Source organism: Saccopteryx bilineata, chromosome 6, assembly GCF_036850765.1.
Source record: "Saccopteryx bilineata isolate mSacBil1 chromosome 6, mSacBil1_pri_phased_curated, whole genome shotgun sequence".
Lineage (NCBI taxonomy): Eukaryota > Metazoa > Chordata > Mammalia > Chiroptera > Emballonuridae > Saccopteryx > Saccopteryx bilineata.
Window position 1 is genome coordinate 154,587,405 of NC_089495.1, and position 16,429 is coordinate 154,603,833.

Consider the following 16,429-nt stretch of genomic DNA (forward strand, 5'->3'; position numbering starts at 1 on the left):
TTTTGAGCAGAGGAGTGATATGATTGGACAGGAATTCTTTTACTTTTCTGTGGAGAATAGACTATAAAGGGGTAAGAGTGGATGCAGGGAGACTAGTTTGGAGGAAGTTGGAATAATCCAGGCTGGAGATAGCATTGGCTCAGACCAAAATGGTAGCAGTGGAGATAGTGAGAAGTAGTTTGGTTCTGGTTATAATTTGAAGGTAAAACCAAAAAAAAAGTTTCCTAATGTATTGAAAGCAGGAATGGAGGCATACAGAGTAGTCACAGATTACTTATACTTTTTTTTTTGTCTGAGCATTTGGAAGAATGAAGTTTCCTTTGACTTGAGATGAGAAGGCTATATATGGATGGGGAGCAGGTTCTGTGGGGAAGAGTTCACTTTGCATATACCAAGTTTGAGATGTCATTGCGGTATCCACCTGGAGATGTTGAGTGAGCGGTCAGATATGCAGGTATGGGCTTGGGAGAGTAGTCTGGGCTAAAGATAGTCATTTAAGAGCCTTGGCTTATAGTTGATAAGAAAGTCTTGAGCTTAAGTCACATCACCAAGTGAATGAGCATCAACAGAGGAGAGGAGAGATCCAGGACTTAGTCTTGCAGCTCCACACTGTTGAGAGGCTGTGGGGGAGGAGAAGAACTGGCACAGCCACCTGAAGGGCAGCCTGGAGGTAAAGGGGAGCTGGGCAAGTCGGTGGCCTGGTAGGCAAGTGAGGGAAGCATATCTAAGCGAGGGAATGTTTGGCAGTGTCCATTGCTGTTGCCTGGAGTGGTGGGTGAATGTCTCATTAAAAAGCATTTAAGAGAGAATCAAAGGGAAGTAATTTAAATACATGATTATAGACAGTTCTTTTTTTTTTTTTAATAATTTTATTTTTTAATGGGGCAACATCAATAAATCAGGATACATATATTCAAAGATAACATGTCCAGGTTATCTTGTCATTCAATTATGTTGCATACCCATGACCCAAAGTCAGATTGTCCTCTGTCACCTTCTATCTAGTTTTCTTTGTGCCCCTCCCCCTCCCCCTTTTCCTCTCCCTCTCCTCCCTCCCCCCTGTAACCACCACACTCTTATCAATGTGTAGACAGTTCTTGAGGAGTTTTGCTCCAGAGGGGCAGCTGATGGGAAAAGTGAAGTCAAAAGAATAATTTTTTTAAGATGGCGGAAATAACAGTATGTTTGTTATAGGATTGAAACAATAAAAAGCAAAAAATTAGTGAAGTAGAAATAGAGGAAGCTTGTTGGAGTGATGTTCTTTAATGGGCTGGAGAGCAGATCTGCACGGGTGGTAGGAGGGACTTCCGAAAGGAACGGGGATGGTTGGTCTGGTAACAGGTGGGAGGTGGAGTGTGCTGGGAGGTGGGTGGGTGTGGTGGTGACAGTCTGTGGAAAAGGCACCAGCTGAGAATGGGAGTGGGGATCAGGAGGTTCTGGTGGTTGGAGGTTAGAGAAGGTGAGAAGTAGGGTGTGCGTTAATGGGCTAGGGAGGTTTATTGTATTTATTTGTAGAGCATTGTGTAACCTTAGAAAGTACATGAATTAGCTTTAGTGTGTGAATATTAAATTTGCAATATTAAACTTTGAAATGAAGCCAAACTTTTTTTTGATAAAATGTTTATTTTAAGCAGCCCTTGAGCTACTTAATTTTATCTCATATCTTTTATTTTGCAGAAAAAGTATGGACAAGCTGATGAAGATTGTAGACATGGTATGTGTAAAAATGGGACTCTTCTGATTTAAAGATGTTAAATGATTTAATTAAGCAATGTTTAAGATAAAATTTTCCCCATATGTTAATTTTAAAAGTGATTATAATATTTTTAAAAGCCCACCATACTGTGGTGACTAGTGACTGATGTGGATGATGACTTTCTTGCTGTGATGTGTGTACACATGAGCATTGTTCCTAGTCACTCACAAGTGTTGACATCCCAGTCCTTCTGTAGGGAACACCGATAGTGTCCTTGTTAAGTTTGTGAGTATTTTTAGTCAGTAAGAGCCAAATCTTAAGCACTATAACACACATGGATTAAAATGTTAAGCTTGGATAAACGGAAAGGCTGGGCCTGCCCCTCCTAAAATGTTTTTCCCCTTCACTAGAAGATTTCCCTTAGAGAGAAGAGACTGACTAGAATGTTCTTTGGTGCTTTCTCCTGTCTTCTTTTGGGCAGGAAATTGATGAAAAGGATTCTTTCTCTTTGGGTACTCCTAGAATAAGAATCCTTCTTTGTGCGACTGCTGCAGAATTACCAGACTGAGTGGGTGTGAGCAGGAGAAGGGTCCAGTGCACAGCCTCATACACTCCTGCCTGGACTTTTTGCACAGCTCAGTCAGTGATTTGACTGATACAATGTTTCACTTGTCCAGAATTTGGGCAGGGGAGGCAGAGGTGTTTAACATGAGTTAATTTATTTTCCATATACTCCTTTGTGTCACTTTTTTTTTAATGCATTTAAAAAAAAATTTATTGATTTTAGAGAGAAGAGAGAGAAGGTGGGGAGGAATGGGAAGCATCAGTTTGTAATAGTTGCTTCTTGTACATGCCTTGACCAGGCAAGCCCGGGGTTTCGAACTAGTGACCTCAGTGTTCCAGGTGATGGTCTGTCCACTGTGCCACCACCAGTCAGGCTGTGTCACAACTCTTAAAAGTACATATTTAGGCCCTGGCTGGTTGGCTCAGTGGTAGAGCGTCGGCCAGGCGTGCAGAAGTCCAGGGTTCGATTCCCGGCCAGGGCACACAGGAGAAGCGCCCATCTGCTTCTCCACTCCTCCCCCTCTCCTTCCTCTCTGTCTCTCTCTTCCTCTCCTGCAGGGAGGCTCCATTGGAGCAGAGATGGCCCAGGCGCTGGGGATGGCTCCTTGGCCTCTGCCCCAGGCGCTAGAGTGGCTCTGGTAGCAACAGAGCGACGCCCCGGAGGGGCAGAGTATCGCCCCCTGGTGGGCAGAGCGTCGCCCCCTGGTGGGTGTGCCGGGTGGATCCCAGTCGGGCGCATGCGGGAGTCTGTCTGACTCTCTCTCCCCATTTCCAGCTTCAGAAAAATACCAAAAAAAACAAAAAAGAAAAAAACCCACAAAAGTACATATTTAACCCCCCCCAAAAAAGTACATATTTATTATTTTTGTTGTAAACCTTACAAAACTATCTTACATACTAATGTGATATATTGGATATACTTAACCATTAAAGATTTAGTGACATCTGTGTGAGCCTTGCTTCACAGAATTTGATGCTTTGAGAGCTCATTGAAATTTGAGAGATTTTTAGTACAATCTTCCTTTAACAAAATTCTTACTATCTATGGACATTAAAAAATTACCAGCAAGCCAAATACTAATAAGTCAAATAACATCAAGGAATATGAAGAAGGGAATCATTTCTCCTTCCTCCATCTCAAAAGCATCATTGTTATTAGTTTTCTGTGTCTTCTGTACCTCTCACTAGAGTGAGAAACACAAATGTTTATACCAGGGCTCCCCAAACTACGGCATGCGGGGCCCCTGAGGCCATTTATCTGGCCCCCACCACACTTCTGGAAAGGGTACCTCTTTCGTTGGTGGTCAGTGAGAGGAGCATAGTTCCCATTGAAATACTGGTCAGTTTGTTGACTTAAATTTACTTGTTCTTTATTTTAAATATTGTATTTGTTCCCGTTTTGTTTTTTTACTTTAAAATAAAATATGTGCAGTGTGCATAGGGATTTGTTCATAGTTATTTTTATAGTCCGGCCCTCCAACGGTCTGAGGGACAATGAACTGGCCCCCTGTGTAAAAAAGTTTGGGGACCCCTGGTTTATACTATATACATAAGCTTTCTTCCTTTAAGAATTAAAAAAGATTTATGTGATTATCACAAAGCACCTTTTGCTTTACATAGTATAGATCACAGGTTCTTTTTTTTTTTTTTTTTTTTTTTTTTTTTTACAGAGACAGAGAGAGGGATAGATAGGGACAGACAGGAACGCAGAGAGATGAGAAGCATTAATCATTAGTTTTTCGTTGCGATACCTTAGTTTTTTTTTTTTTTATTCATTTTTAGAGAGGACAGAGAGAAGGAGAGAGAGAGACAGAGAGGGAGAGGAAAGAGAGAAGGGGGGAGGAGCTGGAAGCATCAACTCCCATATGTACCTTGACCAGGCAAGCCCAGGGTTTTGAACCGGCGACCTCAGCATTTCCAGGTCAACGCTTTATCCACTGCGCCACCACAGGTCAGGCAATCTTAGTTGTTCATTGATTGCTTTCTCATATGTGCCTTGTCCAGGGTGCTATAGCAGACTGAGTAACTCCTTGCTCAAGCCAGTGACCTTTGGTCCAAGCTGGTGAACTTTGCTCAAGTCAGATGAGTGTGCACTCAAGCTGGCGACCTTGGGGTCTTGAACCTGGGTCCTCTGCATCCCAGTGTGATGCTCTATCCACTGCGGCACCGCCTGGTCAGGCAATCACAGGTTCTTTCTAAGTGTATAAACCTGCTCTAATTTCTGCTCACTGTTCCATAGTGTAGATGTGTCATAGTTTGTTTAAAGTTTCCATACTGATGGACATTGAGGTCATTCTGGTTTTCTAGTTCTTAAAATCCATCCTGTCAAAAACATATTCTTTCTTTCTTTTTTTTTTTGTATTTTTCTGAAGTTGGAAACAGGGAAGCAGTCAGACAGACTCCTGCATGCGCCCGACCAGGATCCACCCAGCATGCCCACCAGGGGGTGATGCTCTGTCCATCCAGGGCCTCACTTTGTTGCGACCCGAGGGGGCGACGCTCTGCCCATCTGAAGCGTCGCTTTGTTGCGACCAGAGCCATTCTAGCGCCTGAGGCAGAGGCCATGGAACCATCCCCAGCACCCGGGCCAACTTTGCTCCAATGGAGCCTTGGCTGCAAAAGGGGAAGAGAGAGACAGAGAGGAAGGAGAGGGGGAGGGGTGGAGAAGCAGATGGGCGCTTCGATGCTCTGGCCGGGAATCGAACCCAGGACTCCTGCATGGCAGGCCGACGCTCTACCACTGAGCCAATCAGCCAGGGCCAACATATTCTTTCTTACTGTTGCTTTTTTTTGTTTGTTTTTTGGAGGATAGTCTTAAAAGTTGCATGTTTGGGTTAAGGAGTTTTATAAGGTGGATACCTGGGTTAAAATTATATCTGATACTGTCCGATTAGTTTCAGATTCACACACCTACTAGCAATATGTGAGAATGCCTGTTTCCTATAATATCACTAATACCAGAACCGATCAGTTTTGACATTTTGCCAATTTCACATGTGAAGCATGATCTCTCTTTCTTTAATTCTCACTTCCTTGAGTTCTCGTGAGGTTGATACTATCTTCTCATTTTGGAGACCTGTGAAGTCCCAAAGGTTATATGACTTGTGAGAAGTCACAGAAGAAGAATTGTTGTTGGTGAAGGAGCATATAGATTCTATATTATAGAACAAAAAAAAGTGTTTCATTTCTCTCTTAATTGTTTTACTTAGCATTTTTAAGTCAGATAGTATTTTGTAACTACTAAATTACCAAAATAAAAGTTTAACCAGGAAATGCAATGATGGATTGGATTGTGATGTTAGTAACACAAATGTGTACAATATGTCTAAACTCACCAAATTGTATACATTAATTATATGTAGTTTTTAATAATACCAACTATCCCTATGTAATGTTGGATAAGATAAGGTTGTAGTGAAATGAATATACTCTTATGGTGTTGGTGCAACTTGGTAATATGGTTATACCCTTTGATCTAGTAATCTTGTTTCTGGGGTACTATCTGAGGTAAATAATCCAAAAGAAGGAAAAATTGTATGCAGAATGGTGTTCATTAAATTGCTGTGTGTAAAAGTGGAAAATCTGTTAGTTTCCAGTAATGGAGGAGTTTATTAATTAAATTCTATTCATTCCTTGTTACCATTTAAGTGATAAGTAAACATAGAAAATGCTTATTTAGCCTGACCAGGTGGTGGCGCAGTGGATAGAATGTCGGACTGGGATGCGGAGGACCTAGGTTCGAGACCCTGAGGTCACCAGCTTGAGCGTGGGCTCATCTGGCTTGAGCAAAGCTCACCAGCTTGGACCCAAGGTCGCTGGCTCAAGCAAGGGGTTACTCGGTCTGCTGAAGGCCCGCGGTCATATTGCTTTCTCACATATGAGAAAGCAATCAATGAATAACTAAGGTGTCCCAACGAAAAACTGATGATTGATGCTTCTCATCTCTCTCCGTTCCTGTCTGTTTGTCCGACTCTGTCTCTGTAAAAAAAAAAAAAAAAAAAAAAAAAAAGCTTATTTAATTGCAAAAGCAATGTATATAAAGTTGTTCATTTGAAGTAGACACTTAGGAATATTGACCAAATTTATACTTATATATTACTAATTGTAGAGTTCTGCTTTATATGTATTTTTTTTCTTTGAAAGCTTTTGGTAACCTTATTCTTATATAAGATAAAATACAATGGTTATGCAGTCAGTCAGTGATAAAAAGCAAGACGAAAATCTCGACCTCTGTTAATGATTATGCTGCTTTGTAATGCCGGATAGCCATGGAATTGCCCCTATCTTAATGTCCCAGACCTGTATTTGCATTTCATACACAGTTTTGTCTCGATGTCTGTTCCCAGTTAGGTCCGGCCTCAGCGTGCATTCCTTGCTGCTCTCACAGCCCTCGTTGCAGACCCTTTTCCATGTGTTGCTTTGGACCTGATTGCACCTTCTCAGGCAGGGTTAGGAGATCAGGCAATACTTGTCGTTGAATTTCAAGAAAATATATATTTTATCATGAAAAATTTAAAACATACAAGAAAGTAGAGGAAATAGTATAATACACATTCATATTCTCAAAACTTAAATTGTAACATTTTATCATATTTCATTTATGTTTTGAAATATTTAACTATAATTACAGACATCATGGTACTTACCACTAGATACTTCAGAATGCATCTCTAAAAACTAAGGCCATACCTGCATGACCATAATATTCTTATGAACCTAATAAAATGGTTAGTAATTGCCTGCTATCGTCTCAAACCCAGTGTATAATCAGATTTACCTGATTGTTCCCACAGTGTATTTTTATGGTTGATTTGTTAAACCAGGGACTTATCAGAGCCATAAAAATTTCAAGTTGGAGTTCTACAGTAAGAGTAAACAGGCTTTGAGTTGAAGACTCAAGGGTGTCTTGAAAATGAACTACATAGGCTTTAAGTTCATGGAGTTTAACTCCCAGTTTGTTGTGTTCTAGATGGTAAAGGTTGCAAAACTTGTAACCACTAGGTAGTGAGGGGTCAAGTCTGATTTCAATAAGTTCTGTTGGCATAACAGGAAAACTTTCATGAAATAATGACTGCTTCTGCCTTTCTGGTATTCATTATACAGGAAACTTACATTTTGTACACTAACAAAATGGAATGAGGTAACTGGAGAAAGTGAAATCAAAAGAAAATCTTAGTAACTACTTGTAGTGTGTAGGAGAAACTCCCGATCATAAAAATCCATGAATAATTTTTATAAGGCTGCAAGATTTTTTTTTTTTTTGTATTTTTCTGAAGCTGGAAACAGGGAGAGACAGTCAGACAGACTCCCGCATGCGCCCGACCGGGATCCACCTGGCATGCCCACCAGGGGTCGATGCTCTGCCCCTCCGGGGTGTCGCTCTGTTGCGACCAGAGCCACTCTAGCGCTTGGGGCAGAGGCCAAGGAGCCATTCCCAGCGCCGGGGCCATCTTTGCTCCAATGGAGCCTCGGCTATGGGAGGGGAAGAGAGAGAGACGGAGAGGGGGAGGGGTGGAGAAGCAGATGGGCGCTTCTCCTGTGTGCCCTGGCCAGGAATCGAACCCTGGACTTCTGCACGCCAGGCCGACGCTCTACCACTGAGCCAACCGGCCAGGGTCGAGGCTGCAAGATTTTTAAACCCTAGCTGAGAGTGTCATTAATATAAGAAATTATCATTACAAAACAAAGGAGTATGGGGTATCTCTTGACATTTATTGTAATGGTATTTGCCCTGTGAAGTAACCTGCAACCCCTGTTGAATACAGGCTGACTGTATCAAAAGAAGGTGAATTGATAATGTGGTTGACTGAACCTTCTATATCCACCCTAGGGGAAAAGTAGCATCTTTATCCACCTTTTTTTTTATGTGAGAGAAAGATCGAGAAGGTAGAGGGAGACAGACAGGGACAAACAGACAGGAAGGGGAGAGAGATGAGAAGCATCAATTCTTCATTGCGGCACCTTAGTTCACTGATTGTTTTCTCATATGTGCCTTGACCAGGGGTCTCCAGCCGAGTCAGTGACCCCTTGCTCAGGCTAGTGACCTTGGGCCCAAGCCAGCCACCTTGGGCTTCAAGCCAGTGACCATGGGGTCATGTCTATTATCCCACGCTCAAGCAAGCGACCCTGTGCTTACTGCTTAAGCTGGTGAGCCCGTTCTCCAGCCACATGAACCCATGCTCAGGCTGGCCCTCTCAGGGTTTTGAACGTGAGTCCTCTGCGTCCCAGCCTGATGCTCTTTCCACTGCACCACCACCTGCTCAGGCAACCCACCTTTCTTAGAAGAGTTTTGATTAAATAGACTTTATGGTAATTATTATTTCTTTTTTGGAAAAATAGATAGTTAAAAAGGGGTAAAATATTCAGGCCCTCTGACATATTTTATTTAATCATATTGTAGTATCATTCCACTTCTATATATGAGGAAATAGGCTTTGTGAGCACAGAGCCAGTCCAGAGTGGAAGTTTCTCTTCATTCTCAGCTACTGCCTGTGTGTTCTTTAGAGTTTTGCAGACACTTTTCTGTTTGGCATACTAAACTTGGAAACAGGGCAAAAGGATATTCTAGAAATGAAACAGCTGAGGCTCAGGCTCACTTCAGCACTAGGTGAGTAGGGAAGAGAGTTTGCATCTTTTAGCCCCTAGTACTTCCACTGTTTTTTTCTATTTGCCAGACTTTTATACTAGGGGTGCATTCCAGTAACATTTTAAAATTGTTCTTCAGATCGAGTTGCATTAGTTTTTAAAAATTTTCGTGTGTACAAGCTTTATTTCTCCAACAGGAATATTAAAAAACTTTTCATTTTAAAATCATTATAGATTCACCAGAAGTTGCAAAGATAATACAGAGAGGTTCTATGTACCTTTCCCCTACTGGTTACATCTTACATAATTATAGTACAGTATCAAAACCTGGAAATTCGTTCATATGTAGGTTCCTATAACCACCAGCACAGTCAAGATACAGAATTGTTCCATTTCCACAAAGCTCTCCCTTACTGCTACTCTGTATAGTCACTCACTGCCTTCCCTCTCTACCATCCCTAATCCCAGGCCACCATGAAATTGTTCTCCTTCTCTGTAATTTTGTCATTTTGAAAATATTACATAATGGAATCATATTGTATATAACCTTTTAAGATGGCTTTTGTCCTTAACTGTATATTTGAGGCCCATCCAAAGTGTGTTTATCTGTATCATTCCTTTCTATGACTGAGTACTATTCCATGGTATGGCTGTGCCGCAGTTTGTTCTTCTGCAGGAACTGGAGGCCTTGTTGGATGGGATCTTGGCTTTTCACTTTGTTTCCTCATAGTTCCTGTCAAGTGTTTTAAATAAAGGTCATATTTAAGTTGATAGCAATAAGTATAATTATAGCATACTAATTTTGGGACAATATAAATCAGGAGAGTGAGTGTTTAATATATAAGTTTGAAGACTTAGTCTCTCTGCAAACTCTTTTATATGAATAGATGCTAAAGCAATAGTCTTTGAACTTACTGAACTCAATTGCAAGAATCTCATCATGGTTGTATGACTATCTCGAGACATTTTTTGATTTATTTAAGGTGTCAGCTCTAGTCATGAGTGACATTTAGAAATGTATTTCATTTTTAAAAATTTTTTCATTGATTTGAGAGAGGAAGACAGGAAGGGAAAGGGGGTGGGGAAGCGAGAGAGAGAGAGAGAGAGAGAGAGAGAAAGAGGAGCATCAGCTCATCGTTCCAAAGAGAGAGAGAAGCATCAGCTCGTCATTCCATTTAGTTGTTCCATTCAGTTGTGCACTCATTGATGACTTTCTGGATGTGTCCTGACCAGAGGTGATTGAACCTGTGACCCCAGTGTGCCAGGATGATGCTCTATTCACTGAGGCCAGGGCTCATGTTATTTTTATTCATGGAATAAACATTTGTTAGCATCAATTTTATGTTTACTGAAAGTCTGTTTATACAAAAGGAGAGGATTTAAAGTGAGTTACCTTGTTTTATAAAATCTTAGTAAATACAGTACCAAAAGGGAACTGCTATTAAGATTATTGTGAACACCTGAAATCACAGCTCAGCCCTTTAAGGCAAAGAAGAGTCACTAGAGTAGGAAAATGTCAGAGTTAACAATTATTGAGGAAAAAAAATAAGCAATTAACCATGGAAACAATGAAGTAAGGAAGTGCCTTTAGCATAGGATTTGAAAAAAGATTTCACTTTTCCACAGTTGAGATTTCCTTTGAGTGCTTATATGCAACAGAGATGGCAAGATGTCGACTCTCCAAAATAGAAATGGTGGCAGTGGAAGAGTTGTAAGATAAAAAATACAGTTAAACTTCATTTTGTTTTAAGTAGAAAAACACAAGTAACTTCTTAATCTAGTTATTGAACAGTTAATGTAAGTTAACTTTGCGGTAATTGTATAGCAAATGCGTCTCAGAAATTAGGATTCTTTATAAAGAGGAAGTTGAAGACTGCAAACAGCAAATTCCTTTCTTTTCTCTGTCCTTCTCTCTCTGTCTCCTCCCCTCCCCCATCTCTCATGCACACATAGTGTACAACAGGCTGCTCTTGCACATATTTCAACAACACCTTAGGTCAGTGGTTCTCAAACTTTTTGAAGTCGGGGTACATTTAAAATCCTACAAGTAATTGTAGGCGCACTATATACAAATTTCTGAGACATACGTTATAATAATTAAGTCAAATATTAAAGAAATAAATATAAAGTCCAAGCATGCTTTTATGGTAATTAAATGAAATAAATATGGCAAAATTAAATTTATTATAACATTAAAAAACATTTTTATGTTACATTTTTTGAGTTATGCTTTTTTTTTTTTTGTATTTTTCTGAAGCTGGAAACTGGGAGAGACAGTCAGACAGACTCCTGCATGCGCCCGACTGGGATCCACCCGGCACGCCCACCAGGGGCGGTGCTCTGCCCACCAGGGGGCGATGCTCTGCCCCTCCGGGGCGTCGCTCTGCTGCGACCAGAGCCACTCTAGCGCCTGGGGCAGAGGCCAAGGAGCCATCCCCAGTGTCCGGGCTATCTTTGCTCCAATGGAGCCTTGGCTGCAGGAGGGGAAGAGAGAGACAGAGAGGAAGGAGGGGGGCAGGGTGGAGAAGCAAATGGGCGCTTCTCCTATGTGCCCTGGCCGGGAATTGAACTCGGGTCCCCCGCACGCCAGGCCGATGCTCTATTGCTGAGCCAACCGGCCAGGGCTGAGTTATGCTTTTTTTTTTTGTATTTTTTCTGAAGTTGGAAACAGGGAGGCAGCCGACCAGGATCCACCTGGCACGCCCACCAGGGGACGATGCTCTGCCCATCTGGGGTGTTCCTCTGTTGTGACCAGAGCCATTCTAGCGCCTCAGGCAGAGGCAATGGAGCCATCCTCAGCGCCCGGGCCAACTTTGCTCCAATGGAGCCTTGGCTGCGGGAGGGAAAGAGAGAGACAGAGAGGGAGGGGTGGAGAAGCAGATGGGTGCTTCTCTTGTGTGCCCTGGCCTGGAATCAAACCCGGGACTCCTGCACGCCAGGCTGATGCTCTACCACTGAGCCAACTGGCCAGGGCCTGAGTTATGCTTTTTAGAATTTGTAAAAAAGAGGTGTTAAAAAATAAAAAAAACAACAAAAATGTCTTTTTATATATATAGATACATCCTTAGTAAGATTTAGTAAATTTGGCAGGTCCCGGCACGAATGTGTTAAGTTTTTTTATTCTTGTGTTTATGAGAAACATGAGCCTGATGTGTCCTAGCGATTTCTTTAATGTTTGGGCATATATTTGAAAGGCAAACTCTCATTTCCTCGTCAATACATTGAAGAATTTCTCTCTTTTTACTCTTGTGTTGAGTGCAGAAAACCTCCACCATACATATCATCTTAACTTTACACCAAACAAAGGATAGAAGAAACTCTCTTCCAGTCTTTCCAGAGAACATGGGGGGTAGTGTAAACAATCCAGCACCACAGCTTAACAGCCTTTTGCTACCTAATCAGGCAAGTGAGGTGGGTGGTTGGGCAGACTGTCATCTTATAGCCAATTCCCCACACCTCTGTCCCCTAAAAATCTAAACTCTAAAAACCCTGTTGATTTTTTGGTCCCCACCAGGCACATATTTCTCTGGAATACCATAGGGCGCACCTGGAAATCTAGGGCACATCAGTGTGCCCTGGCGCACACTTTGAGAACCACTGCCTTAGGTGAAAAGTTTATTCAAGCATGTAGATGATGAAATAAAAACCTTTTGTGATGTCCTTGGAACCAGGATTGAGGTTTGTTTTTATGCTTAGTTGTGTTGTCAACTTTTTACCGTGTATAATTATATTTGTATAGTAATGAGGAATATAATATATTTTATATTTGTATAGTAATGAGGAAGTTGAGGAACATTAAATGATTTAGCTCTAAAATTTAAACTGGAATACTGAAAATAAGCCAGGAGAAATGACCTATGTTTCTGAAGTTTGAAAATATTGAAAAGGAAGGAATCCATGTCTCTTTACAATGAACTGTGATTGAAGGAAAGAGTACTTCCAAAAATATGCAATAAGAGCTTAACTTATCTTTCTTTTTTTTTTTGTATTTTTCTGAAGCTGGAAACGGGGAGAGACAGTCAGACAGACTCCCACATGCGCCCGACCGGGATCCACCTGGCACGCCCACCAGGGGCGAGGCTCTGCCCACCAGGGGGCGATGCTCTGCCGCGACCAGAGCCACTCTAGCGCCTGGGGCAGAGGCCAAGGAGCCATCCCCAGCGCCCGGGCCATCTTTGCTCCAATGGAGCCTTGGCTGCAGGAGGGGAAGAGAGAGACAGAGAGGAAGGAGGGGGTGGGGTGGAGAAGCAAATGGGCGCTTCTCCTATGTGCCCTGGCCGGGAATCGAACCCGGGTCCCCCGCACGCCAGGCCGACGCTCTACCGCTGAGCCAACCAGCCAGGGCAATAAGTTCTTAACTTAAAAGCTCATTGCAAACCTAAGAGATCACGAAGATTTCTGTGACCAGATTAAGCACCTAGTATTGAATGGAACAAGGTAGCAGGGATTAAAAAAAAGGCATATTTAAAGTTGAAATGTTCAGAAGAGTCGAGGTATAGATAACATTGAAGAGTATTAAGGCTTTTCATTTTCCAAAAGCATTTTATAAAGGAAATATTTTATCTGTAAAAGACCTTGGTTGGAGGGGCATAATATGACAAAGCAGCTGCAGCCTACATGTCCAAAAGCATTTTTTTTATTACAGTTGGAAGAAAAATGAGGGCAAGGAAAGAGGGTCAAGGCAGAGAAGAATAATGTCGAGGGAAAAAACATGATTTGGCCAAGTAGATGCTGGTGAGAGATTTGCCAGTGTCCTTACTCTCGTTGACATTTTGCTTTTGATACTTGTAAGAAATGGACATTTTAATCTCTGGTTAACACTTAGGTGTAGGCCTTCCACTGTTTGGAGTCTGCTTATATACCACTCCTCCTGTCCCCAAATATATTTTTGGGGAATAAAGAAGTTTATTGCCAAAAATTATATGGCCAATAGGAAAGGGATTTATTTATAAATTATAAATTTATATATTAATAAAAACAAATCTATTTTCACTTTTGATTCTGTTCCTGAAGTGTTGGTTTAGAGAGTGTAATTATATCCAACCAGTGAATGATTGCACAAAAGGAATTAGTTTTCATGGTCATTAAACTTTTTTTTTTTTGAAAATTTTTGGGGAAATATTGGTCTAAACTCTTCAATAAAAGAATTTTAGAAATAAATAACTTGATAAAAGAAATAACCTAATATTATGTTACTAAAAAATATAGAATACTCAATCTGTACTGTCTTTAGCTTGTTTTAAATTACCTTTCTCATTGTGGGTAGTTCTTTACAACATCAAGGGGAATTCCATTTTAGTTGTTAATCCTCTCCTTTTGGTAGCTAGAAGCTATCATCCACTATTAGGCTATGTTTGTTGGAATAGTTGAATGAATACTCCTTTAATATTACTGTTTTGGGTCCAAACCATTCCAAGTCAGTGTATTTCAAGTGTTAGTAAATATTATAAAGCCTGACCTGGTGGTGGCACAGTGGATAGAGCAGTGGACGGGGATGTGGAGGACCGAGGTTCAAAGCCCCAAGATTGCCAGCTTGACCGTGGGCTCATCCTGCTTGAGTGGAGGTTCACCAGTTTGAGTGAGGGGTCGCTGGCTTGAGCGTGGGATCATAGACATGACCCCACAGTCGCTTGCTTGAGCCCAACGGTTGCTGGCTTGAAGCCCAAGGCTGCTGGCTTGAGCAAGGGGTCACTTGCTCTGTTGTAAACCCCTCTCCCCATCAAGGTACATATGAGAAAGCAATCACTGAAAAACTAAGGAGCTGCAACAAAGAATTGATGCTTCTTATTTCTCTCTTTTTCTGTCTGTCTGTCCCTTTCTCTGACTCTGTCTCTGTAAAAAAAAAAAGTATATATATGTGTGTGTGTGTGTATATATATGTATATATATGTATGTGTGTGTATATATAAAAGTTTTATATATATATATAAACTTAAGTACTAGAAGGGTAGAGACAACAATGCAACAACACAGTTATGCTGTTCAGGGTTCTGCCCTTGTAATCCCAGGGGACACGAAGTAGCAATGCAGTTTGGGAAGATTTTCACTGATAGTTGGTGGGAAGAGACATTATTTTCAGGTAATTATAGCTTTTTTATAATTGCTCAGGATTAGATTATATTTTTAAATGTCATCTCTTTTTGGCAAGTTCAATTATTTTAGCTGAGACAAGTTTAATAATACACTAGGCCATACTTTGTTTTCTTCCAGCTTGTTCAAGAAATTAAAGCTAATAAGGGACCAGATTGGCAGCATTGCAATTTAATTTTGTTGTATGATGCAATAGCAAGAGAAGTTTTTGTCTAATCGTTGACTACTTCTTTGCTATAGTTCATCATGTTGGATCCTATGAGACATAAATTGAATTGTATTTTAAAGCAACAGCTGGAAGAAATTATATCAGTACTGCTTTTGTCTAAAAAGGAGAGAGAAAGGGGAACATTATTTTGAAAAATACTGAGACATTCAAACATCAGTGAAATGGAAGGTCTTTTGCAAAATAATGTATTCAGCAAATGCCTTATACCAAAAGATATAAGGTAACCAAAGAGCTGTGAAAGTTGTTTGTAAAATATGATGATGATTTAATACTCTTTACATAATCACCTGAGTTTGAAATATTCTTATGTTTTTTGTTTCCCTGAAACATTATTTAGCTCTTAACAACTATAGTGCCTTAATTTCCCAATTATTGAAAGGGAACTAAGATAGTTCCTTCACAGTTCTCAGTGCTGTTTTGTAATTTTTAGAAGGGGAAGGTAATATGTAGGGAACTCTTATGAAGAGACTGTGCTGGATACTTTATAATGAACACAATTAATCAGTTTTTGGCACAACCTTATTGGGAGCAGCTGTCCCCTCCATTTTACAGGGAGCAAACAGGCTTAGCGAAGTAAGTAATCTAGACCAGTGGTCCGCAACCTTTTTTGGGTCACGGACCGGTTTAATGTCAGAAAATATTTTCATGGACCGGCCTTTAGGGTGGGACGAATAAATGTCCACGTGACTGAGACAGGTGTCAAGAGTGAGTCTTAGATGGATATAACAGAGGGAATCTGGTCATTTAAAAAAAATAAAACATCGTTCAGACTTAAATATAAATAAAAAGGAAATAATGTAAGTTATTTATTCTTTCTCTGAGGACTGGTACCAAATGGCCCACAGACCGGTACTGGTCCGTGGCCGAGGGTTGGGGACCACTGGTCTAGACCTTAGTAGGACTTCTTTTTCTTCAAAGCAATTTACTTGCATTATATTATTTGATCCTTACAACAAATTTATACATTTTTCTGTTTTACAGATAACTGCAATGAGAGCCAGAGAAATAAAAAGACTTGTCAGAGGTCATATTCGAATAGTTTTAGGAATAGTAAGATCTGAGGGAGATGGTGGGTTGACTGTGGAATAATTTTTTTTTTTTACTGTGGAATTTTAAGATGCTTAAGGTATATATAGTGATACTCTTGGGGATACTCATTTTTTGGGATTATCCGGTGACAGTTGAGTGGAAGAGTGATCTGTAACTTGAATAGAATGAGACAACCATTTGACCCAACCAGAAGTAATTGAATAAAACCTTAAATA

The 16,429-nt window shown here is 40.8% G+C and overlaps 1 protein-coding gene across 3 annotated transcripts in view; it reads left to right on the plus strand.

Moving 5' to 3' along the window:
* The window catches only part of HELZ (helicase with zinc finger), a 193,708-nt gene that overhangs the window by 38,193 nt on the left and 139,086 nt on the right, over positions 1-16,429 (plus strand). For all 3 annotated transcript variants that reach the window (XM_066235080.1, XM_066235082.1, XM_066235081.1), the window contains one exon: positions 1,678-1,714. In XM_066235080.1, the coding sequence (XP_066091177.1) occupies positions 1,678-1,714 (37 nt within the window). The remainder of the gene's footprint in view (positions 1-1,677; positions 1,715-16,429) is intronic.